General features: G+C 34.0%; 2 protein-coding genes across 5 annotated transcripts in view; both read right to left on the minus strand.

Moving 5' to 3' along the window:
• LOC123685483 overlaps window positions 1–15,616 on the minus strand; it is a 31,725-nt gene extending 16,109 nt beyond the window's left edge. For 2 of the 4 annotated variants that reach the window (XM_045625189.1, XM_045625188.1), the window contains exons 1-3: window positions 15,118–15,616; window positions 11,152–11,423; window positions 1,505–1,706 (exon numbers count right to left, since the gene is read on the minus strand). In XM_045625189.1, the coding sequence (XP_045481145.1) occupies window positions 1,505–1,706; window positions 11,152–11,423; window positions 15,118–15,282 (639 nt within the window). In that variant the 5' untranslated portion in view covers window positions 15,283–15,616. The remainder of the gene's footprint in view (window positions 1–1,504; window positions 1,707–11,151; window positions 11,424–15,117) is intronic. The other 2 variants (XM_045625191.1, XM_045625190.1) reach the window with 2 other exon arrangements.
• Window positions 15,617–16,944: 1,328 nt separating this feature from the next.
• Window positions 16,945–26,177, minus strand: LOC123684415 (7-methylguanosine phosphate-specific 5'-nucleotidase). Its single transcript, XM_045623666.1, has 6 exons — window positions 25,932–26,177; window positions 21,268–21,427; window positions 19,767–19,829; window positions 17,648–17,777; window positions 17,322–17,564; window positions 16,945–17,264 (listed from the first exon to the last, which is right to left on the minus strand). Exons 1-6 carry the CDS (start codon window positions 26,140–26,142, stop codon window positions 17,163–17,165), a joined length of 909 nt encoding a protein of 302 aa, XP_045479622.1. The 5' UTR covers window positions 26,143–26,177; the 3' UTR covers window positions 16,945–17,162.
• Between the last annotated feature and the right edge of the window lie 392 nt (window positions 26,178–26,569).

Raw genomic sequence — 26,569 nt, forward strand, 5'->3', positions numbered from 1 at the left:
TTTTTCGATTGTTCATCTTATCAGGCCATCAAACCTCGAAATCCTTTCCATGAATAATTCATCCTGTATCTATTTTTTATTCCCATCTGAAAAAATACTATTTTCCTTCAAGCTGATAGTATGTGATTACCTCAAACAAAATATGAAGGATAACTGTTGACCTTGAACTCATATATTGAACTACATGATGATATTTTTTCTCACGTCTTGTTCTATTTAACAAAATGATAAATTTCAACTTACGTTCACTTCAGCCTTATATGCAAGAAAGCATTGTACAGCAAAGCGTGAAGAAATTGAAAAAATATTAGACAAAGGTTCGTGAAGGTCAATTAAGTATAAAGAGAAAATTGTTATGATATGAATTCAGGACTCCTGTCGATATCGACTATAATATTTTGTCTTCGGAATCTAAAGTCAAAACGCGACACTATAAGTTTGAATGTTATAGAATGATCTTGAACTCTTAATACCTTTTGCACTATAATAACAAGGTATCGCTGGGATCTGAACATTAATGTGGAAATCTACAAAGATTATTTTTAAACTTGATGTTTAGCGATTGATTGTTTTTATTGTGGAAAAAATGACATTAATAAGGACTATTTTTGTAAATTTGTAGCCTCATGACATCCAAACAGACCAAGACAGAACGCATCTTTACAACTTCAGATTTGTGTTAAGGCTACCAAATTCAGTTTAGTGCACCAAAACTCTTATTGATATCTGCTTCAAAATTTATGCATACTGTGAAACTTAATAGAAAATCTAATTTGGAAATTCTGAAACGTATCACGTTACTAGGCAATTGGTTAAACGTGTGCTCCCTTATGAGATGATAAATCGTCTTCGAATGGCTTGGATAGTGAAATTAGTGCAGTGCACCTAATTTATCCATTCTTCAGGATGAATGTTATTCACAGTATTTTTACAAATTTGAGCGCTATCAATATGTTCAACCCGATTAAACAAAACATAATATCATGAATTCCATATCAGTGTATGTTAACCTAGTATTCACAGTATTCCTAGAGCAAATATTGAAAAAAAAAAGGTCAATCTACAATTATCAACTCACAAAAAGAATGCCATGGACACAATCACAGTGACATCATAAAACACAGTGATGGCAATAAGTTCAAATTCAGCCCAAAAATGGCGGATGAGGCGGGGCTTAACCATAGAACTTAAGAATACAATCGACTGAACTGATAGATTTGTATATAGAAGTAACTGAAGGTACTACAGTAACTAAATAAAATGGGCCTTACATTTTGAATAAAACCCAAAAATGAGGTGAACGGAGAGCCATATTCAGGCTCAGAAAACGGTAGCCAATCAAAAACGAGACCACTTCTGTCGCCACTGTGTTTTATCAAGTCACTGTAGATACAATAATGGAAAATCACCCATTCTATTATTGCACACAGAAATTTAAGAGCTATGATGCAAAACCTAAGGTATTATTGTGCAGATTTTCGTAGAAAAATTGCTCTATGCTTACCTTGAACTTCATGACGTCTTCCATTTTGGCCACACGGCCATCGTGGACGCAGGAATGGAAAAAGCTAGGTGCCACACTGACACCCAAGGCCTCGCTGGTCATGCCGGTGCTGTGCTTCTCGCTGTTTGACGAAATTACACGGAATGTACCGAAGAGCAGTACTAGGATACGCTGCGTGTAGACTGGCAATGACGTCAAAATCCTGGAAAAAAAGTGAGATCAGAGATTTCCGATGTAAACTATTAAAATTTTGTTTCTGGTCATATAAGTGCTGAAAAACTATTTATTCATGTGCCTAAGAAAGGAGAAATATGAAAAAGTGGACCCGAAATGCAATTCTTGAAGGAATTCATTCTAAAGCAAAGAGCTCTCTGCATGTGTTTAAGGATGGATGAAAATACGTGGGGACTCGAACTCGAATTGGCCAACTGGATTTATGAATGCTATGTGAAACCAATCGTTAGCTACGCAGCTTTCATCTGGTGGCCAAGAGCTGAAATACCGACGAGGTAACTAGATAAATTACAAAAAAAAAAGTTTTTGTCATGACAAGAGCACTACCTAGACTCCTGTTTAAGCGTTGCTATGTAGTTCATTTTGGACCTAGCTACTCTAGTTTTTTCCTAGGCTAGAATATATGTATGGCCTCTCAATCCTATTAGCCATTATCATGGACAACTGTCCCTAGGTATTCCAGACAGAAATCCTTCCAATAAAGAATGAATTTCAAGAAAAAGATAAAATACATAGTATCTGGCAGCAGAGCAGCATCACCAGCGCCAGAGGGTATTCGCATTACCGCTAGAGCAATGACATTTCAGCATTCAGATGGCAAGCGAAGGTAGGGCAACTCCCTTCATGGGTACTAAGCTTTTCTGCGTTTCCCAGCCAGCCAGCCAGCCATCAGTCGATGACAATTAAGAATGGCGAAGGACCTCAATGAAAAAGGCAAGAAGAACAAGGTCTGTTATGTCTGGGTGCCCGATCATTCGGGAATTGAAGGAAATGAAGAGACCAATATACCTGCCAGAAAAGCAGCATAAACTCCTTCCATTAGCACAGAACCTTTTTGTGGTATAGGCAAATGTATCTAAAAGAGTTTCAAGCGAAGGAAAAAACTCTGGCGGAATCTTCCTAGGTTGGATCATTCCAAAAAGTTTCTTCGAAACTTTGATACTGTCAGATCTAAAAAGTTTCTGAAACTTAACATGCTGCCTATTCTCACTGGATTCCTTAGAGAGCATTACCGCCTTAGGAAGCACCTCTTGGGAATGAGTCTAGCAAGAACGACTGGTGCAGATTCTGCGGGGAGCAGGGAGAAACTCTTGATCACCTGGTGACGGAATTTCTTGCCATCGCTAATCAAAAATGCTTTGAACAATAAACTTGCAAAAGTAAGGAAGTAACCTTCTTGAAGCCATTCCAGACGCTGGAGTTCATTAGAGCTCTAGAACTGGAGGGCAAGCTGTAGACAACGACGACTAATGGTGAGTACAGCTCTAATGAGAAGCACAATAGACCATAAGGTCGCAGTGAAATGAAACCTTCTTTGAATTTTAAATCTAGCCCCCTTGACAAATAACACAAAAAAAGCGTTTTTGCCATGACATGAACGCTACCTACAGCATTCATGTGTAGGTCATTTTAGACCTGGCTACTCTAGGATGAACGAGTCTGAGCTGAATTATATGGCCTCTCAATACAATTAGCCATTGCAATAGGTTACAGTCTCTCGGAATTATAGGCAGAAATCCTCGCAATAAGGAGAAAAGAAAAAGAGAATATACATGGTATCTTACAGCAGAGCAGCAATACCAGAGCTTGATTCGTCTTAGTTCAGTCAAAGCTAGAACGGTGGTGCAAAATGCTTTTCAACGTCACTCTGGAGTGCGCGGTAGCTTTATGGTATTTCAGCATTCAGCTCGCGAGAGAGCCTTCTCCGATTCGTAGCCAGCCATTGGTCGATAGCAATTACAGAATGGGAATAAAAGATGAAACTTTGCGTTCTGGTCAATGCTCAGTGGACAAAGGTAGAATTACTCGACGACCTGAACCAAAAAGGTTATCTCACTCGTTAAACTACACTGCGCAAAAAAATTAACGCACATTCTGAAAATCTCAATTTAAATGAAAGTAAACTGTACATTGACTGTATAACTTATTTTTTATGTTCTCTCGGGAAGGTTTTGAACGAAACAAGACACATTAAATGGAAGAAAAATTCAGGATTTCACCGAATCTTATGTGAAAGAAGAGAAATAAACAATTTTCAAAATACTGGAATGCTGATAAGTGATTTAATACTTGGTATCTGTGAAGAGAACTCTTTCCCAATCAGCCTCTTCCCAATGGATATGCTCTATCGCAAAATCCAAACGCGCCCTTCGATGGGCTGGGGTAAGAGCTGGGCCTCTTGCCGCGACACGAGGACTTAAATGATATTCTCTGAGGCGATTTCTTATTGTCTGAGTGCTAATTTGCACCCCATGAGTTTGCTCAAGCTGATTTTGAAGGAGGCGAGCGGTTGCAAACCGTTGTCTCAACGAAGAAACTCTCAAGTAACGTTCTTGAATGGCAGTTGTTACCCATGGTCTACCCTGTCCTGGTCTTCGGACCTACTTGTCTCCCTGAATCGCTGCAACACACTGGACACACTTGTATGGGAAACTCCAAACCTTTCTGCAATTCTTGTGTATGTCCACCCTTCTTCTCGCAAAACTACCGCTTGAGCACATTCCTCTTAGGTCAAATTGCGTGTTTCGCGTTGCATAGCGATCGAGTGTAGAAAATCAAACGAAAGAAAAACTATTGATCACTAGAATTGATCGAGAACAACTGATTTCAGAATGGAGCCAATACATTCAAAATCTGATAATCTCATCTTTTTTTATTCCTGCTGGGAAAAAACATCTGTATTGAAGAAAAACGTTGAAAGTGGATAACATATGCATGCATAATTCTGATAAAAATAATTATCATTGAGAACACCTTCAGTTGTAGAATAAATTTGAGATTTCCATAATGTGCGTTAATTTTTTTGCGCAGTGTAGATATGAGGAAATTGACGGGTTTACTCCTGGGACATTGTCCTGTGAATTAACACCTGTGGAACATGGGCAAAATTCCTGAAGTTATTCGGATTTTGTTTTTCGTTTTTTTGTAAAATAATGATAAGTTTCGCATTTTGGAAGCGTGTAACTCTGCGAGGAAAGGCCTAAGATCTTTTGCGATCTTTTGGTCTCTAAAGGTTGCATGGACGACGAGAGCTGGAAAGCTCCCTACACCGAGTCGAGTTTCAACTCTAGAAAATTTCTCCCAACGGTAAAAGAGAAATTCGTAACGCACAACAATGGCGAGTTGCGATAATGATGTTAGAGTATCGTTTTAGGCAGGACCGTCTACAATGGCCCTATTCATTGTCGCACTAGTAGATAAAACGCCTGCTGATCGTTGACCCGCGGCACAGAAAACGTCGAAAGCCAGCGACGCGTCCCGAATCGCAGAACGGTTAAGTACCCACCGTCATACTTATCGTACCGTTTGATGGTCCCTAATTTTTCCGCTCTGAATTCGCCGGCCGTCATCGTCGTCTCTATTATTATTATTGAACTAATTGACGGTTAATCGCGCTGTGTGCAGGTCGTCAGCTGCGACAGGAATGTGTATTGTTAGACACGGGAAATTATTAGATGGGAGCTGCGGAATTCTCGTATAGGGGGCGTGCAAAAATGAAGGGTTTCGTATTTCCGATTATGGAGCTTTGGCATCGTTTTATCCTTCATGATATTATATCATTATATCACCACCAATTACCGAATTATGATACAGAAACATTCCGCATAGCATACAAATTTATCAATTTTGAATGAAAACGATCGATTTTTATTCATATAATTTGTTTTTATTCATTGCAAATCTTTTAATTTTTACGAAAACCAGAAATTCAACGAGAGTGATGATCTAGTACTTTTTATGTTAGATCGCTAAAAATACACCTAGTTTCACTTGAAAAACTAAGTACATCCGATTTCAAGAAAAAATCGAGAGAGTTTTAGCTAGATAAATAGCTCTACTTGCGAAATTCTCTCAAACGATGAGGTTCGACCATAGAGTAATAAACATAGATAGGGGAAGTACACACAATTTTTAGATGTCCCAAACATGTTTAGATTACGTTGTCGGATTGTGATATATTTTCAAATCGACAATTTGACTATATCGTTATGAATGTATATTATGTATATTGAATGAAATATATTTATTTGAGTGATTCCCGATTAAATATGCAAATTTGAATATTTGGAATCCGATATTTTTCCTAATTGTCGAATTTATAATAAGCAGAATATTTATTATTTTCTGTATCTACCTGCTGAAATCTAAGATTTGGCAACTTTTGCTCTCCTAGTATCATCGGTCGTTTCACGTCGTTTGATGCGCTTGAAGCTTGTCTTCTAATTTCTGATATATTTAAGTACTTATTTAAATGTATTTTGAGTTGATATGAAACGTTGATTCACTATGGGACATAAGAAGTGTGTTCTCTGTACAGAAACTCGCGAATTGAGTGAAATATTGTATCACTGATGTGTTTTCATTTCCGCGCGCTTCATGTCAAATTTGATAGTTCATGTTGGGGACAAAATTTGCCCCTACTAACGGGTGTTTTTTTTCGAGGTATATAACTTTAAGTTGGCATTACTGTTCAAGATGGCGACCGATTTAACAGCTCTCAAGTGATTTATTCTCAGTTTGGTTTGGCAATTCATCATGAATAGACTCACGCCTAAACAACGCTTGCAAATGGTGCAATTTTATTTAAAAAATAATGGTTCTGTGCGGAATACGTATCGCGCACTACGTCCATTTAATTTTGTTTAGCGATGAAGTGCACTTCTGGTTGAATGGCTACGTCAACAAACAAAACTTCTGCATTTGGATTGAAGCTAATACTCAAGTGTATGTCGAAACACCGTTACATCCAGAAAAACTGACTGTTTGGTGCGCTTTATGGGCTGGTGGTATCATTGGTCCGTACTTCTTCAAAAACGATGATGGCCAGAACGTTACAGTCAATAGTGATCGGTATAGAGCCATGATTACTAACTTTTTCATTCCTGAATTGAACAACCATGATGTCCAGGAGCTGTGGTTCCAACAAGTCGGCGCAACATGTCACACAGCTCGTGCCACAATGGATTTATTGAAAGACGAGTTTGGTGACCGCCTAATTTCACGTTTTGGACCTGTGAATTGGCCTCCAAGATCTTGTGATTTAACACCGCTAGACTACTTTCTGTGGGGCTATGTGTAGTCATTGGTCTATGCGGATAAGCCACAAACCCTTGACCATTTGGAAGACAAAATTCGTCGTGTTAATGCCGATATACGGACACAAATGTTGGAAAAAGTCATCGAAAATTGGACGTCCAGATTGGACAATATCCGAGCCAGCCGTGGCGGTCATATGCCAGAAATCATATTTAAAATGTAATGCCACAAGATTATCTTGCGAATAAATTAAATTCATGTCAATCGAATAATCCATCGTTGTTTTATTGCGATTTAAAGTTCTATAGCTCTAAAAAAAATACCCCTTATAATGCCTTATGCTCCCTCTATCCATGTTTATTACTCTGATGGTTCGACTCATTGATGACAAATCCGAAAAATACAGGCAACTTGACGGAATCGATTAAGGGAATGAGCGCTCAAAAAGACTGTAACATATTTCGCCAATTTCGGAACTTCGCACAGACTACAGCACGAAAGCAATCTTTCTCAACAGATCCAATCAAGATCTGTTCACGGAACTACGTGATTTTAATTACACGTAGATTGTGTAATTGACGATGGGTGCTATAAACATCAGCGTTGTTATTGACTCACTAATGAGAAATTGTTACAATTGAGGAATTCTCACGTCCGCCCGTAATAAACAAGGCATCGTAGGTAGGTGGCTGTACGAAATTAAAAATTGGGGTCATGGGTGTCACATTCTCGATGTAGGGAATAATTTTTTTGGTCTACTACACTGGACGTAAGTGAAATCGTTTTCATGTGTAGTCCTCAGTCATGATATAATATTATACATATATGATATCGTTTATGATAATTTCGTTGAAAATGTTTGTAATTTTCGAAATTCAAACCAAAACACTACATTTTACACGATTTATTATTTACATTATCTGGTAGAACCATTGAAAAATTTTGAGGTAAGCACCACTATTGTCTGATAGTGCGCCAATTTAACGAACTCAACTACGGCATTTAAAATTTCAAGTTTCTAGGTTCCTCCTTTCAAAGGTTATCGTATTTACGAACGGACAGAATTGAATTAGATCAAGGATTAGAATCTCGGCTCAAAATTCGAAGAATACACACATCGTAAATGGTATAGCGCTCTGTTTGAGGAACTAGCGTTCAAAAAGACCCATTACATTCACTCCAATACAAGGTGGTGAAATTTCGATGTTTTAGCACTACAACTTTTAAATCAGAGGACATAATTTTTTCTCGATATCGCCATTTTCCAATTTTCGCTTATAACTAAAATTAATACTACTCTTATAAGTTTCTCAGAAAAAACGAACGAGAATCAGATTTTCTGTATCGTAATGAGTTCATTACAGTTCTAGAAGTCAGTGCTGTAATGAACTCATTACAGCATCGTTTTCAGATATATTTTTCGTTTTGTGGTTGTCTATGCTGACTTCCAATCCTATCAAATTTCAACAAACGTCAATAATTGTCAATATAAATTGGGGATATAGAGAAATGATTTGCTACATATTCGCAACTTCTCATAATTCTGATAGTGTTAAATCGATTTCGTCACACATAATTCACGAATTTAAGGTGTAATTGTAAATTATGTCTAAATCCGAAACATACGATTCATATTCAAATTCCGTAATCTGTCAATTTTCGTAACAGTCACACCAACTGCCAAGATACAATACAAAAGTCACTAGGATATATAATCTGAATTTTTCATTGAATTTCGACAATATTTCGCAAAACTTGAGTGAAATAGAGAAAATATCGTCTAATACTCGTTGCAGAAGGCAATTCCAACACTCATGCGTTCCAAAACTCGCTCCTTCATCGCTCGTTTTCGAATTTCGCATTCGTGTTGGAATAGGAGCCCATTCTGCAACTTGTTTTAGAATATACTATTCTCTGTTTTAATATTGTAATGAGTTCATTGCAGTAGCAAAAACAGAGCTGTAATGAACAGCATTGTTTTCAGTTATATTTTTCGTTTTGTGGTTGTCTATACTGATTTCTGATCCTATCAAATTCAAAATCAACAAACGTCAATTGTCAATATATGTTATTTGGATATAGTGAAATGATTTGCAATATTATTCGCAATTTCTCTTAATTCTGGTGGTGTTAAATCGATTTCGTCAGACATAATTCACGAAATTAATGTGTAATTATAAATTATTTCAAAATTCGAAACGTACGATGCAAATTCAAAATCCATAATCTGTCAATTTTCGTAACAGTCACACCAACGGCCAAGAAACAATACAAAAGTCACTAGAATGTATAATCTGAATTTTTCATTGAATTTCGACCATATTTCACCAAACTAACTTGACTGAAATAGAGAAAATATCGTCTAATACTCGTTGCAGAAGGCAAATTCAACACTCATAAGTTCGAATTTCGTATTAGTAATGGAATAGGAGCTCATTATGCAACTTGCCTCAGAATATACCATTATCTATCTCCTCTAATTTAAAAGTTGTAGTGCTAAAATAATGCCCACCCTGTACAGGGTGGGCAAATTTCGATGTTTTAGCACTACAACTTTTAAACCAGAGGAGATAGATAATGGTATATTCTGAAGCAAGTTGCAGAATGAGCTCCTATTCCATAATTCGGATCAATATAAATAATAGAAATTGGCCAAAAACCTCTTTTCACCTAAGAGTCTCAATATTTCTATGGTTTCAACTGTTGATGAACACAGAAAAATTGAGCTTTCTATAACAAGAGCAGTGTCCTTCCGTCAATCTGATTATTTCTATGCTTTTCACTTATTTCTACAAAATTCGAATCTAGATATGTTTTATAAATTTTTTATCTAAAAATTGACTTGGAAATAACGGAGAAACCACAAGATCGAATTTTTCAATCGAAAGAGTTGTATTGAGATGCATGCATCAGAATATTATTTCTATGTTGGTACTCCGAACTTTCCGCCACGGCTTAATCTGTCAATTCATCAATTTGCCTTAAAGAAATCAGTTCTGCCAACCAACATTTTTCATTGCAAAAATCACTAAAATATATTTATGGAAATATTTCATTAATTTCAATGAAAATGCAATGAATTAGAGAAAATAATGTATAATACTCGTACAGAAGGCTCATTCTACCACTCGTTCATTCCAAAACTCTCCACTTCGTGGCTCGTTTTTGAATTTTGAACTCGTGGAAGAATATCAATGCCTTCTGCACTTGTATTATAAATAACTATTACATAGGTCTCCAGAATCAATACGCACAAGTACCAATCCATTTTAAACAGCATATGAAACAATGCATATATGATTGAACTCAACAATTTAATTACGAAGGGACAAACAAGAAATAAAATTTAACCTAATAATGGCAGCAATTGCACAATGCACAGTCGACACCTCTTCTCGATATTTCAATAGATGAATATTTGAAACTGTGTTTAAGCTATCTAAGAAACTTTTTCCAAGTTCGTTTATCTTTTCGAAACTATTTGTATAAAATAAATATAGATTCGAATTTTGTAGAAATAAGTGAAAAGCATGTAAATAATTAGATTGACGGAAGGACACTGCTCTTGTTATAGAAAGCTCAATTTTTCTGTGTTCATCAACTGTTGAAACCATAGAAATATTGAGACTCTTAGGTGAAAAGAGGTTTTTGGCCAATTTCTATTATTTATATTGATCCGAATCATACAATGTTATATATTTTTGAAATCAGGAAAAATTAAGCTTTCAAAAAATGGGACAAAAATCTAGTGTTCCCATTTGAAAAAACATAACTTTGGGTCATAGCTTCGTAATTAAAAACCCTTTTGAAAAGTCAAGTACGCCACTGGATTCTACGTAAAAAAGTGCCTGTATAATGTTTTAATTTCAGAGCTCTATCATCAGTATTAGCGGAGAAATAAATGTTTTTCGATATCGCCATTTTTCCAATTTTCGCTTATAACTCGAAAACAAAAGAAGGTGGCCAAAAATGAATACTACCCTAGTTAATTTCTCAGAAAAAGAGATCGAGAATGGGGCATCAGATTTTGTATATCTCCTCTGGTTTAAAAGTTGTAAAAGCGTTTTCAATTACGCATTGAAGCGTTGAAATTAGCACGGAGGGATTTCTTAAGTATGTAGGCGTTTTAACGTACGTTGACAGGTAGGCTGAATAATTGTCAATATTTGTCAAATTTGCCCTCCCTGTGTAGTTGCCTTTCTGCAAATAGCAATCAATAAAAAAAAGCGTTTTCAATTACTCATTGAAGCGTTGAAATTAGCACGAAGGGATTTCTTATGTGTGTAGGCGTTCAAACGTAGGTTGACAGGTACGCCCAGTAATAGTCAATATTGATGCGTTGTTGCCGTTCGGCATTAGAATAAATCATGTCGCACCTGTGGATCTCGTCTCTCTGCTGCTGATGATCGTCCATTTCGATGACCTCGAAAAATCGGTTTTCCAACTCCCTTCCGAAGACTCCACCCGGTATTTTCCTGAGGAACTTTTTCAGAACACTCGCGATGGTGTACACGCTGAAGTTGTCGATGTTGACCAGTCTGCCTGTTTGTAGGAAGTGTATCAGTTTTTTCATCACACCCTGATTGCCCGGCGCCCTGAAAACGTCCTTGCGGTAGGGGGCTTCTTTATTCAGTTTGAGGATTAGTACCTGAAATATTTTTATTTTATTAGGTTGTCAAATATTAGGGGCATTGACATTTAGGAAGAGATTAGTCTGTTTACGTTTTGAGTTGGCGCTAGGGTTGTCAGATAAGGAAGATTAGGACATATTTGGAAATATTTTTCGGAGATTTTTGCCGAGGAAGCATATTTCAATACTACTTAAAAAAATTTACTCTTTGACACCTCAAAATTGAGATGAATATCTTGGTCGCATTTTAGGCGATGAAACTGAATATAGTATATAACATTACTAGCAAGGTAAGAGGGTTTTTACTGGCGAATGGAGGATATAATTGACGAGCCGCAGGCGAGTCAGTTACCTCCTTGAGCCAGTAAAACCCGTTACCTTGCGTGTATTGTTTTATATTTTATTTGTTTCTCATTTGTAAAAAGGTTAGATAAATTCCAAAAAAATCTCAATAATTTGTCTCAAATGTCGTAAGCTATCATAGACAAGTCTATGGAAGCGTTGCCATGAACATGTCTGTTTATTTTTCTTTACATTTGTTTTGGCGAAAGCGAGAATGAATGTACCAAAAGAAATTATTGAGGCAGCCAGTAGTGTAGCTTCAAGTTTATTACCTGCAAAATCAGCTTCAAGGTACGAGCGAGAATACGACGGCTTCAAAAAATGGCAAAACAAAAATAGTGTGATTGGGGTAACTGAAGATGTTTGTTGGTCTACTTGAATCAACTATCAGCTAGATTCAACCCTAATACTTTATGGGCAAAATGGTCTAGGCTGAAAAGCTGCTTGGAAATGAAAGAAAATGCCCCTGTTCGCAGGTTTGTTTTCCTTAAAAAATTTTTTGAAAAATATGACGTTTAGTTGTCATTTGCAGATTTCAAAAGGTAATAGCGTTTCTGAAACGAAAAAATGAGGGTTATACGCCAAAAAAGGCCAAGGTATTAAGTAAAGAAGAGGCTGAACAATTTCTTTTACATGCTCCTGATGACTAGTGGTTGCTGGCTAAAATTGTAACAATATTTGGGATTTTTGGATGTTGTCGATGTGACGAAATTCTCTCCTTAAACATGAATGATCTAGAAGATAAGGGAAAATACGTTATTGTGACATTGCGGCAAACAAAAAATTTAACAACAAGAAGATTCACCATAACCGATGATGGCTGCAGCTTCAAGCCTTGCATGTTATACAGACAATATGTAAATCTTCGGCCTCCTGGAACAGAAAGCCTAAGATTTTTTTTGACATACCCACATGGAAAAATCTGTGTTACTGGAAATAACAATTGTACCATGATTTTCAACATATATGACGATAAAACAAAATGTTCTAATGTAAATAATACTACTAACTTGTAAAAATTTTGCAAGTTAACTGTCAGTTTTACAAGTTAGTGACTTGATAAAATAAACTTTCTTGATTAATATTGTGTTTTTGGAAACTGACGTTTACAAATGAGAAACAAATAAAATATTTTTCGGGAATTTTTGCCGAGGAAGCATATTTCAATACTACTTAAAAAAATTTACTCTTTGACACCTCAAAATTGAGAGGAATATCTTGGTCGCATTTTAGGCGATGAAACTGAATAAATTTTTTATTGCAAATACAGAATAGTTTCGCATCCAATAAATCCGAAAACTATATTTGGATTTCTGAACGAATAATACCGGGTTCAAACATGTAATTTATGAACCAAGTTCATACATCTGATTCATCAAATGATTTTGGTTCAGGAAGAAGAGAATCTGAAAATCGAATGAAGAAAACAACAATTTTTACTAATGGATTTTAATTATTCTCTGCACATCTCAAAATAGAGATACATCCCCCAAAATTATTTTAATTAGGATTTTTCAATTTTGTAACATTACATTATAGTTTAGTTTTTGCGAAATGAATTATTCTGGTACTGTGGTTATCTGTAGATTCAGACTTCAGCTTGTAGGATTTGGTTTATTTACTTTCAGTAGCTCTCCGAAAGGAGAAAGATATTCTTCAGAATTAGAATATCAATTATTTTTTTATTCAATCCCTTTTTTAATTTTTTTCAGCACTTAAATCATGGATCAAAATTGCGTTCTTTGAAGAATATCATGTGAATAGCTTTTAGAAATTCCTGTGAAAGTTCTAGATACAATTCCCCTTATTTGAATTTTGGGTTTCAAAACTTGAACTGCAATAATTTCAGAGTAGCTTGGCTAAAATTAATTAAAACAATATTCGTCCCTATTCGACAATGGATATACAAGTATTATATCTTGATGGGTTGTTCTCGAACCTCAATGATTATGTGAAAAAACCATGAACAATGAATCAGTTCAATGACAAATTAGAAACAAACAGATATATGATTATTATAAAAAAAACGCAGATTAGTCATCATCTATTGTGTATAACAAATATCATTATTTCATTACAAGTAGTACAGTACTAATTTCACTTTCAGTTGGGCAAGTAAATATTCGAAATCAGAGTGATTTATCGAATATGTTTCATTCTCTCTGAGCGTTACCTTGATTAAAAGGAAAGCCTTGTAATTCAAGTGAAACTCTATAATTTAGGCATTTTTCCAGCAAACTTTGCTAGCAGATGTGTAAATAACGGATATCTTCACGATTTCTACAGAGGCATTTCCGTGACGAGAAAGTCTACATACAACTAGAAAAAATTACAGGGAAGTCCACATCAAACATCAAGATCGTCCCGATCTTTTATCGCAATTCAAGGAAACGAGAGTTTTTATCGCGCTTGTAGATAAGGAAAGGTAAATAAAAAAATAACTGAACCGATAACCATTTGTGGAATGACCAACTCTTATAGTAGTTGTTCATTCATACTAAATCTTTCTTTGATAACAGCACCAACTTGGAAGAATACGGCATGAACAGTGTCTGATAAAAAATATGTAATACGGTACTGTACGTTGTATTATGATTTCGTTCAAAAAAAAAAAAAAAACAGTGCAGATTACTCACAATAAGTTAAGGTTTGAAGTAATCAGAGTTGATATTCTTGTCAAAAACGTTGAAATTTTAACAAATCATATACAAAGCAATGTTCTCATTAGAATCTAGTATGAATTCCATTCATGTGCAAATAAAAGTATCTTAGCTTTTCGTGCATAGGGCAGGATTGTTGCCCAAGCAAACACATAATGAATACCTACATCTGATAAACAAGGGCTAAATGTTTCATTAGGATAATAGAGAGGTTGAACTAGAATTCCTTGATTCAAGAAGAAATATTGCCTTTAATGAGGAACTAAGAAAGACGTTTCAAATTATCAAATACTCCAAAGAAATATTCCATATTTTTAATATGACCCAAAACTGTTTTGGAAACTACAAAAATTATTATTAAATAAAATAGGTTGTTTCATTAGGACTGCTAATTGCAATACAATTTTCATCCTACAAATAATATATCTATATAATATTAAATTCCCACATGACGTACATAAAAACATACATTATGACAGCGTTTAAAAATTGATTTTGAATTAATATCATATAATTTTGCCATAATGAATTTCTGGCTAGAAAAGGACCCGTCCTACTTTCGCAAAAGCAATTATCCGCTCAATTTAACTTGAAAGTTGTGCAAAGAAACTTTTGATTTCATTGATGTCAATACAACTGATCTACATTTTCACTAATGAAAATAAAGGAGTTAGCTAAGAAACTGAATGAATTATAAGTAAAATACTCACTAAAAGTGGTCCCGGTATGTCATTTTTGCAAACTTCTTCAAGGGGCACCCCAAATTTAACCTTTTCCAGTCTTCGAGGATAAGGTCCAGAGGGATGACCACAAGAAGTCACAACGTTACTGAAGGTAGCAGCACGTCTATGCATTCTAGCTGCCCAGCTACTCATTTTCACCAATTAATTAATATACTGATAACAATAATAATAAACACACTGATCGCCGGGGTATAAACTAACACTCATTTTCATAAAAACATTCTCATATACAAATACATGAGTACTTCCACGTAAAAAAAATTGAATGAGAGGCACTACGAAAAGGTTTGTTTTGAGCATTTAATTCTATCGTTCCGCATGTCACAGTTCATCCTTAAAATACCACACCTCCTACACTCCACACAATAACCCAAAAATCAATGGACGGTTTTGAGTTTTCCACCAAACACCTCAGCAGTCAAGTACACCACAGAGTTCATAGACACGGTTTGTGAATATTTTTGTTTGTGGGAATTTCATATGATCTAAAATAGGTCGCTTGAGTAGCGCACACCTGCGGAACATAGAAATAAAGTTATACTCTTTTGAGGTTATTTTCTAAATATTTTAATTAATTGCTTTCAATCATGCAAATTAATAGAATATGCTGAAAAGTAACTGATTATGATACCATTTCTCAAAATTGGTTCATCTGAATATTCTGAATAATTTAATTTCATTCAGTTTTGTGGTTATGCGTCATTACTGTCAAGTTGAATGACATTGATAGAACCACTAGAACATTCAAATTTCAAATTAAAAAACTCATTACTTCCCTATATTTTGCGCTTGTTTACGTTAAATTTTTTTTTACGATTAGAAATAGTAATTTACGTAACAAGTCCGGAAAATAGGGTTTTTTTGGACGAATAGACAAAATTCCAGGACGAGCGTAAGCGAGTCCTGGAAGTCTGTGAGTCCAAAAAAACCATTTTCGGGCGTGTTGCGTACAATATTTTTTCAGCAACCAAGTAAAATAACACTATCGCTGCTGCTTTCAATATTTTATTGCGATTGCGATCAAAAAACATGCAAATTTTTGACAACTAATTTCATATGAACTGTCAGCCGTTATCTCGGTTGCTATGGATTCTATGATTCTTTTCCGGCCTAGTCCGGGAAGTACGTACTTTCTGGACTAGGCCGGGAAATGCTACTTTCTCAGAGAAAAAGCGTCCGGGAAGTGACCACTTCCTGGACGGTTGCCGAAAATGTATTTTTTTATAGTCACATACAGTCATAGATAAGGGGTACTTTTGTATTTATCTATGCATACAATTCTTAAAAATTCTAGGTATCAACATCATTGATCATCATATTCCTTAGAAACATATAATTGCATAAGTCAAATATTTTATATTACTTTTATTATTTCATTATTAAATAGAAATGTGTTTTCTGCTATATAAATTTATTCAAATAGATCTAACTTTCGACTTGTATTCGAATATGCTTAGTTCAATAACTTTCAAAGTAATTTGATATAAATGAAGCCGTTTCGATGCATATTCTGCAACAACTATTTCTACGCAAAAAAAATATAGAGAGGTAGATAACTGTTCTTTATTGATACAATCAAATGGCCATCAACCTAAGTCCTTCAGCCAACAAAAATATAGTTTCCGAATAAATTGGACTAATGGAGTGAATCTTATATTGGGTAAATTTCTTATATCAGAGTTTTTTTATTTTAATGAACAATGCTATTCAGATTTTGATTTATTATATTTCCTTTTCGTCAAAATGAATTAATGAAAAATGTAGGGAAGGTGAATTTAAATTAAACTGAATCAGTCTTTTTTTATGGATTTAGGTATATTACAGAACTCATGTTCTCAAAATGTTTCATCTTCAGATTAAATAAGTATATACATCTCAGCGAACAAAATAAACTCAGACAAAATACATTTTGTTACAAAAATAAAATTTTTAAATGAATAAGAAGATAAATAATTGAACATTTGTATATAAATTCGGAATATATATTATATCTCTCCATAATATTTGTTTGTTCATTCTAAGAGGTCTAAAATGGATCCTAACACATCCATTGTTTGGTCATCTTCTAGCACTATATCGAAGTAGTTGAGGTAATCGGATAACTTCTTTTCAGCCTGGAAAAAGATAATTTAGTGAAATTATTGCAGATGATTTTTCGATTTTTAACTCACCAAATCTGACTCAAAATATAAGAAACCAATTTTGAGCACAGCATTCGTATCAGGAAGACCATCAGCCATACCAGCATCTCCAATCGAGTCTCCCATTAAAATCACATTGTTACGTTGGGAAATTAGTTTGAAATAATCTGTACCCTCGAGAGCATGCTCATTTTTGCTGTAGATGTGAATGAGTTTTCCTTGAAATCCTTGTACAATATTGTTCTCATCAAATTTCAAGAAATTTGAAACAACCTGGAAGAATATAGTAGTCAAAGATAAAATTTTACATCGTTCGTTTTATATTTAGTCATAGAGTGAAATAATTGTCTCTTTACCTTAACGTTTGAGCGATAAATTCCATTGTGCTTCAGTAAGGCAGCCACAGTATCTCCAAGTCCGGCAGAAAATACTAGTACAGGCACGTTGTTCTCTTCCAGTGATTCAAATATAGTTTTGCAGCCATCCCTATGCAAAAATCATCAATGTTGAATAGTTCATGGTAATATTGATATTCACAAAGACATTGAATTTTAGCAAAAAAGGTACATTGTTTATAGTAGTAAAGGTGATAATTTTCTGGACGAGAATGTAAATTGTTGGCCGAGGCATACTATTCCTTCTGGAGTCTCAATCAAAATTAGTAAAATTAAGGATTTTTTTAAAATAAGTAACGAATTTTATTATAATCTTATTGCCTACGAAATTGTTTTTTCTTAATAATTGATCTTTGTGACAAAAAGATAATTATTTCATAAATATTTGAAATTAATAGGGATGACGATGTTCAGATGTGTGGTACACCATCAGAGTTGGTAAATATTGAATGAAATTTTATGGATTATTGCCAAGAAAAAAAAACAACCTGATCTGAAAATTTAATAGTTGAATACTTCCCCCACTTGTCTATGAAATGGAAAACATGTACATTATGGTCAAATTATATTTTATGCTGAAAGCTACACTCAGTGACTCAGTACAAGAGATTATGTTGATATTTCAGAATATTTTAAATTACGTGTTTTTTGAAACGCTAGAATGCCAAATATAAACAAAAAAAAATTCAAAATTTTGGTCTAATGTACAAATCAAAGTATTTATTTATTAAACTCATTAAATCATCATACAAAAATAGATATAATTGGCCTTCCATATATGTAATATGTGTCTAATAATACATTTAATAAATGTGTGTTATTGATGTAGGGGTAAATTTTGAGGGCTTCCGTAAAACTAACTTTTCCGAACAGAAAACAGTACAGGAAAGTTTGCTCTCCAACAATTTCAGAAAAATATCTTTTTCCGACGAACTATGTTATTTTGATATCGATTTCAACATTCTGAATACATATTTGGAAACACTCCACTAAGAAGACTATTGAGCAATACTGATAACATAATCATTAAAACGAAGATTTTGTTTATCCGAGTGTAGTACTAGATATATCATAAAAAAGATACAATACTATTGAGTAAAATTTATTATTTCAATATTCACTGACAATACAGAGCTATTTCTGAAAAGTGATAAGAACCAAGCAATTCGATTTTTTTCAACTATATTATAAGCTGTTCCAACCTTCGTTGTTTTACTGAATGTCATCATGAATAATATTGGATTGATAATAATGATATAATTGTTATTTCACAACGTACATTTTTGATGAAGGTTTGCGATTTTTACATAATTGAATTCGGAAAAAAGTACCTATAAATTTGAACTATTTACTATTAATCTTTCTGAATTGGCAATTTGATCACTCTATGAAATTATATAAGATAAATTTAAATTTGAATTTGTACCAGGGCATCATAAAAGTTTGTTACAAAGCAGTGGCGAAGTTTTTTTGTTGCGGGTTTGGAAATAGAAAAAATTTGAATAAGAATTAAAAATAAAAATACACTATTTGTGTTTGTGAATTTCAAGATTTATCATATGGAATAGTTGTCAATATTAGTGAAAAGCCATAAATAATATAAAAAAAATATAATACATAAAGATCCCATATTTTAATTGAGAGATCCAAATACTGAAATCGTGAAGAAATATGGAAAGAACGAGCGCTCAAAAACGACTTTTTCAAATACAAGTAAAATGCGATAAAATCAAGGTTTTTCCTTAAAATTTAAAAATTTTCAGTTTTGTTTTCTGTCGCTATCTCTTTTTCCGAGAGATAAGTGATAAGAAATGATGATCTACTTTTGTTTTAATATGTATTCAATAGTATCTGGTGTTGTGCGGTCATGTTGAAACACAAACCTCATTGCATATCTAATGATTAATAGAAAACATCAGACGTGCTGTTATTGAAATCTAACGGTATATAAACATAAACGCGTTATTGCACGATCAACCTTAAATATTATTTTTGTACATGTGATATTGGCACTGTAACTCTTGTCACCCACTCTGGAATTGAAAAGACGTCGACTCGACACTATCCTTAGATTACTCACCTTAGGCATGGTCCATATTTTTTCGCTATGTCACTAATTTCTTCCGGGCTTATCTCAATGCCCCTGAAAATAAAACAATATGAGGTGAAGAAGCGATAACGAACCATTTCGAAAAAGTAAATAAAAACCCCTTGAGAATATTCTAGAACAATACAGGGTGTTTCCAAATTAGACGTGAACCTTGAAGGAGGTGTTAGTATCACTCATTTTCTGTCGATTGAACCATATTTATTGATAACCGAAAATCAACAGTTTCCGAGATATTTCAGTTCTTGTGTGATTTAAAAAATTTTTTCGCTTTACTTCATTTTTCGTAAATTTTGGATTATTTCCATCAGAAAAGGATTTGATATGTATGAAAAAAGCAAAACTATGATTTATTAGATATTGAATAAGAATTAGTATGATTTGAGAGTTGGTAAATGAAGAAAATAATATTAAATTTCTAAAATAAATTTGTTTGTAACTTTCGAATTTGACATTTTATTTATGACTTGCCAAATTCCTTCTTTATTTCTTAAAAATTTTTCATTATAATGCAGGCACTAGTTTTCTTTCAGCAGATTTTGATTTGAAAGGCAAAAGAAGCAAAGAGGATATTAATTTTATTAGAATTAAACTCGAAATTTCAGTAGAACTCAAATATTTCGTAAAGTGTTGATTTTTGGTTATCACTGATGACAAATGAGTCATTCTTACACGTCCCCAAAGGTTCACGTCTATTTATTGTATTACAGATTTTAAAACTTTGATTACACTATTCGAACGATATCATTTAATTTCTCTTAGACGTTGCATCGAGAATTTTTATAAAAGTAAAAAATCATACATAATAATTCTAATACATATGATTATCTACATCAGAGCTATTAGTATTTTATAACGATATAATCAACTATCTTTGACAATTCTGAACCGACCTCTCAGATTTTTACAAATGGACATTTCTATACCATCTGATTGATTTTATCAGCCATTTTATTCCTAAAGAGAAAATAATTTTCAATGTGATAACAGATAATGATAGAATAAAGCTTAGTAGCATTTCAGAAGAAAATATCAACCTTTTTTTACAGGTTGTCCCATTTTATTTTATGATATGTTATCTGTCGAACGATCAGAATTTTATGATCTAGATTTGCAGGGTGAAAGCCTGTAGTGTTGGTGCCTACATACTATTGGAATGATTCACACTGTGCAAATGAGCGAACGATTATTTCTACTTTGTGCTTTTGTTATCAGTAGGTACCTTACTTGGAGATGGCATTTTTTCAGTGAAACAAGTTAGCCGTGAGCATTGAATTATGATGTTTTCTAGAGTGCTGTCTTTTTCTACACTTGAAATGTAATGATATTCAAATGTTTTATTTTCGATGATTGTTTCTTATATGTTTTTTTTATCCCAACTTCCTAATGATTGAATGTCGATTTCTACTTTCAAACGTTTTTTTCCTTCTAATAGCTTTTTTTGCGTACATTTATTTTTATTGACTATACTTACTTAAGTGATTTTTCCGTATCTGAATACCATTCTTCCATATGTTTCTTCCGTTTTTCTATCGGTATCGTTAAATCGCATTCTATTGGTTTGTATTTCCTAGCGAAAGAATCGGTTAATTCTACGTGTTCTTTGGGTAACGACGGACAGCACCTGAAGATACCTATAAAGACAGAAATCAAGAAGTTAAAGATCTACCGACAAAGGGCTTCTTAGTTCGGTGGAAATACCGGGTGTTTATTTTGAAAATACAATTATTGAACCGTTACACTCGGTCTTTTGTATTGCTGTTGACTGTAACAAATGTTGGGTTCACAATTTTAAGAAGGTCGAATCTTTATGACTATTGAGGGCTAAAGCCAGATGATTGTTGTTACAAAATAACGGTCTTTATCTTCGATCAGAACTGGTCTGTAGGTATACCTTTGCTTAATATTGGAAAAAGTGATATTTGTAGATGAGGAAATGATAGATACTTAAATCTCAATATGTTTGTGCAAATTTCTAACTTTTTATTGACAAACCGACGAAGTTGAGATTTTAGGTATTGATATGAAATAAGAATTACAATAATAATAATAATAATATTTATATATATTATAATAATATTTATTATTTATATAATATATAATATTTATTAATCTCAAAAATTATTCACAACATCAAAATCAATGCAAACGAATAAAAAAGAGACAAGTCATAAAAGAGCTTATTTTCTACAAAATGAAATGAACTCATCAACTGAATAAGGTTCACAATCCAAAATAAAATTGTAAATGCGCCTTCTAAACAAGGTTATATCTTCAACAATCTGTAATTGCTTAGGAAGCAAATTAAATAAACGCATGGCCATATAAAGTGGTCCCCTTTCAAACCTAGTAGTACTGTGAATAGGAAGAAGGAAAGGATAAACTTGACGAGTATTATTTTTATTGACATATGGCAAAATAGTAATTTACGTAACAAGTCCGGAAAATAGGGTTTTTTTGGACGAATAGACAAAATTCCAGGACGAGCGTAAGCGAGTCCTGGAAGTCTGTGAGTCCAAAAAAACCATTTTCGGGCGTGTTGCGTACAATATTTTTTCGGCAACCATGTAAAATAACACTATCGCTGCTGCTTTCCATATTTTATTGCGATTGCGATAAAAAAACATGCAAATTTTTGACAACTAATTTCATATGAACTGTCAGCCGTTATGTCGGTTGCTATGGCTTCTATGATTCTTTTCCGGCCTAGTCCGGGAAGTACGTACTTTCGGGACTAGGCCGGGAAATGCTACTTTCTCAGAGAAAAAGCGTCCGGGAAGTGCTCACTTCCCGGACGGTTGCCGAAAAAATAGTTTTTCCGTAACTTAAGGAAGATAAATAGGCGATAAATGTAAAGACCAAAGACGGTTTGGATTCCATTGGATCTGAAAACTCCGCGACAGGACTCACGAAAGCCCAACCTATTCATTAATCTCATCACTCTTTTCTGGATGAGAAAAATTTCATCGGCACCAGACGAACTGCCCCAAAAAATAATTCCATATGCCAGCACAGACTGGAAACTAGCAAAGTAGAGAGCTCTCACCACAGCACTCTCCAACTTGTCCCTCATCATGAAAATCAAGTACGCCGAAGAGTTGAGAGACTTTCCCAACTTTAGGGCTCCGTGCAGAATTTCAAGTTGATAACATCATAAGAACCATATGAAATGCAAAAAGTAAATATTTTGAAAAAATACCCAATATATATTTGTGGACTTCTTACATGGGTCGAAGACATATTTGCAGAAAAGTATTCGATTTTATGGCTCATTTCAAAGAGAAATGGCCGTTAAATTTCTCACTAGATGTTGGATGTCGGCTTGAAGGATTTAAAGCTTACCAATTTTATTTTTAGCTTAGTACAAGGAAGCGGAAGGTTCTTAATATTATTTATGGCCTTCCCTCAAATGAATGGAAAGATTTCCAGTATTCGAATAGAAACTCGATGTTTTGACAAGTTATCTGTCAAACCTTTGTCTGATGGAAGTTCATAAAATAGCATTATCCGAATCGTAACAATTCAAGAAGTACCTATATCCAAAATAAAATGGGGAAAGCACCGACGTGAAGTCAGGAGATTTTGAGAGCTCGTTCATTTAAGCGCAAATTGTACCCTTGGAGACCACCCATAGATCTATAACAGTTATATGGTACTTAAGGATGCAATTGGCATATGAATGAACGAGCGCTCAAAAGCTCCTGCCTTCACGTCGATGTTTTCCTGATTTTTCTGTCACTCTATTCGTGACAGAAAAAATTTAAATGAACATGAAGACTTCCAAGATGTGTTGAAGGCATATTTGCAGAAAAGTATTCGATTTGATGGCTCATTTCAAAGAGAAATGACCGTTAAATTTCTTACTAGATATTGGATGTCGGCTTGAAGGATTTAAAGCTTAATACCCATTTTATTTTTAACTCAGTACAGGGAAGCGGTTCTTAAAATTATTTATGGTCTTCGTTTCAAATAATAAGAATGGAAAGATTCCCAGAATTCGAATGAAAGCTCGGTGTTTTGACAAGTTGTCTGTCACCCCTTCGTATGTTGGAAGTTCATAAAATTTCGCAAAAATGAAATGTTAATACAAGAATTCATATTTTCTGTGAATATAAAGAAACTAAAGGTGTTTCCAGAAGTTACCTGTGACCTCTATGATTGTTTGGAAGTTCATAACATTTCGGAAAAAATTAAATTGCATTCAAGGCCATTTTTTTTGAAACTTCGAAATTATCTGAGAAAAACTTCAACCGCTTAGAAATTTTCACAGTTGAAGTTTTGGAATGCATCGAATTTCAAATTTACCACAAATTCGATATAGGAATTCTTAGATTTTTGTATCTGCAGGTATAAACTCGCAAAAAAACATACAAATTTCACACCATTCTTCAATATCAATTTCTTCATGAAATTGAAATTATTGAATAGAAAATAACAGAGAATCACTGTCGTGAATATTCAGTTTTCTATGGTTCTGATAGGCTCGAAATTTTTCACTGAGCTTGAAATTGCTATGTCATAATTTTCATATCAATTCCTAGAATCTCAACTCTGTCGGTTATAAATAAAACACAGTTATTTCTGAAAATATTGTGGAAATTATTTTAATTCATTTCATTTCTATGGTTCTGGTCACGCGATTTTTATGCAATTTCGAATATAACATTTCTAAAGGCTATATTTGCGGAACCCCTAGTCGGATTTTACTCTTCCAACATCCGAACATACTTCGAACATTTCAAGTTTTCAGCTTTTCCTTGTATACGGAGGGACGGCCGGACAGAATCGAATTTGAGGACAGATTCTGAGTAGAACATTATCGTTTGAGACCATTCCCGGCTCAAAATTCGAAAAATACAGACATTGCGATGAAATGAAAGATCGATTGGTTTGGAGACGAGCGCTCAAAAATCATTATAGTGAATATCACGACAAAATTTTGAACCCACAATAAGTTGTTCCCAAATTCGAAAATTTCGAAGTCCATATAAGTTATTCCGAAACTATTGACACGATATTGTTCTATGCGTGAACAATGTAAACAGTGTAATTGTCATAATTGTAAACATACATCAAATTTTATCCTTGTTATTCGTTTAGTTCTTGAGAAATTTTCATTTGATTCCTTGGGGCTTATTATTCAAAATTCATGAATTTAGTTTTCTAGCAAGAATGTAATGAATGGAGTATACTTATCAATATTGTTAATACATTTCAATAGAATAATTGCTAAAAGTGTTGGGAAAACAACCTTTGAGCTTTCTGAGAAAAACGGATCAGATTCTGATATGTGGATACCTACTTTAGAAGTGAAATAATGTTGAAGATATAATGATTTCACTAGTGTGTATTTTTTTAGAATTCTGAGACTCTATACACGCGCGAGTCTGATCTTATCTCAATTCATATCAGACAATAGCTTTCTAGAAATATTCTCTTTTTATTGAAACTTTATCAGCGATGATTAAAAATCAAGGATGTAGTTTATCAACAAGACATACCATCTGTTGATTGAAGATTCATGAATTTTGTGCATGGGTGGAAGTACCTAGATCAATTCTCAAAAGTGAAATCTCATTATTTGAACTCAGTAATATTTCTCAACTAAACAGAATTAGCGAGCGTAAATAATTTAAATGGCACATTATTGAATAACAGAAAGGAAGTTGAGATCAAAGAAGAAATCAGAGAGCCCTTGAGCGACATAGCGACAAGGAAAATTTAGTTGTGTATATAACTTGTTATTTCCTCATTACTGCGTCTTTGTACTGCTATAATAACGGTGATCTTGAATGAGACATTGTTGAATAAGCATATTGAAAGACTCAGAATAAGTTTAAAAGGAAAAATTCTGGTCTTGAAATGATTAATAAATCCATGTGTTGGGGAAATGATTTATATTATATTATTATTATCAGGCAGAATGAATGAACTCTCTGTTCGTAATTCTCGGGATGTGACGTGAAGATAACAAGAAATACTATATTGCATCACTGTTGTAATATCATCTATCGCATTTTTATGAATGGTTGTTCTCGTCAAGAATTCAAATCTGTGACCAATAGCCTGTATTGCCTTAACATCTATGACACCCTTAATGACGACCACAATATTCGAATTTCCTCAATATGGACTCACCAAAACTACTCAGATGTTTTTTTCCATTTTCATGTTGTTTGGTTATTGTTTGATCAAAGTCTGATACAATTTGTAATTGCTTAAAACCTCCTTCTACTATTTTACCAAGTATTTCATTCACTTTAGTTTTGTCTTTTATGTGCACGTTCACTTTATTCAAAAGTTTAATATCACTAACTAAGTCTCGGACCATTTTCTGATATCTCTGCATACAAGTACGATGTCTAATGATTGAAGAAATTACAAAAATCCCTTTATATTCATTTGCATTAGAGGTTAAACGTCAGATTTATCATAAAGGAATCGATTGAATCAACTTTGCGTCATCTAGCGGCTGGCGAACGAGGCGAAATGTTTTCAATGAAGGAATATGTTTTCAGTGCAGGAGGCGCCATCTTCAATGTTGATCTGTAAAGTCATTCTTCTTTGTTAAAGACTTCTGTAAGTTAAATTTTTCATTTTCAGGTTGCCTTTACTACATAAAGAGGACGCTATGTGTTTCGTTTATGAATAGTGACTTTATTGAACATAGTGGCGACAATTCGTTCAAATCGAGCCTAAAAATGGCAGATTGGGACATAGAACCATAAAACTTAAGAACACAATTGATTGAACTCAACTGACACACGTCGAAACAA

Source organism: Harmonia axyridis, chromosome 7 (genome assembly GCF_914767665.1).
Source record: "Harmonia axyridis chromosome 7, icHarAxyr1.1, whole genome shotgun sequence".
NCBI classification, from domain to species: domain Eukaryota; kingdom Metazoa; phylum Arthropoda; class Insecta; order Coleoptera; family Coccinellidae; genus Harmonia; species Harmonia axyridis.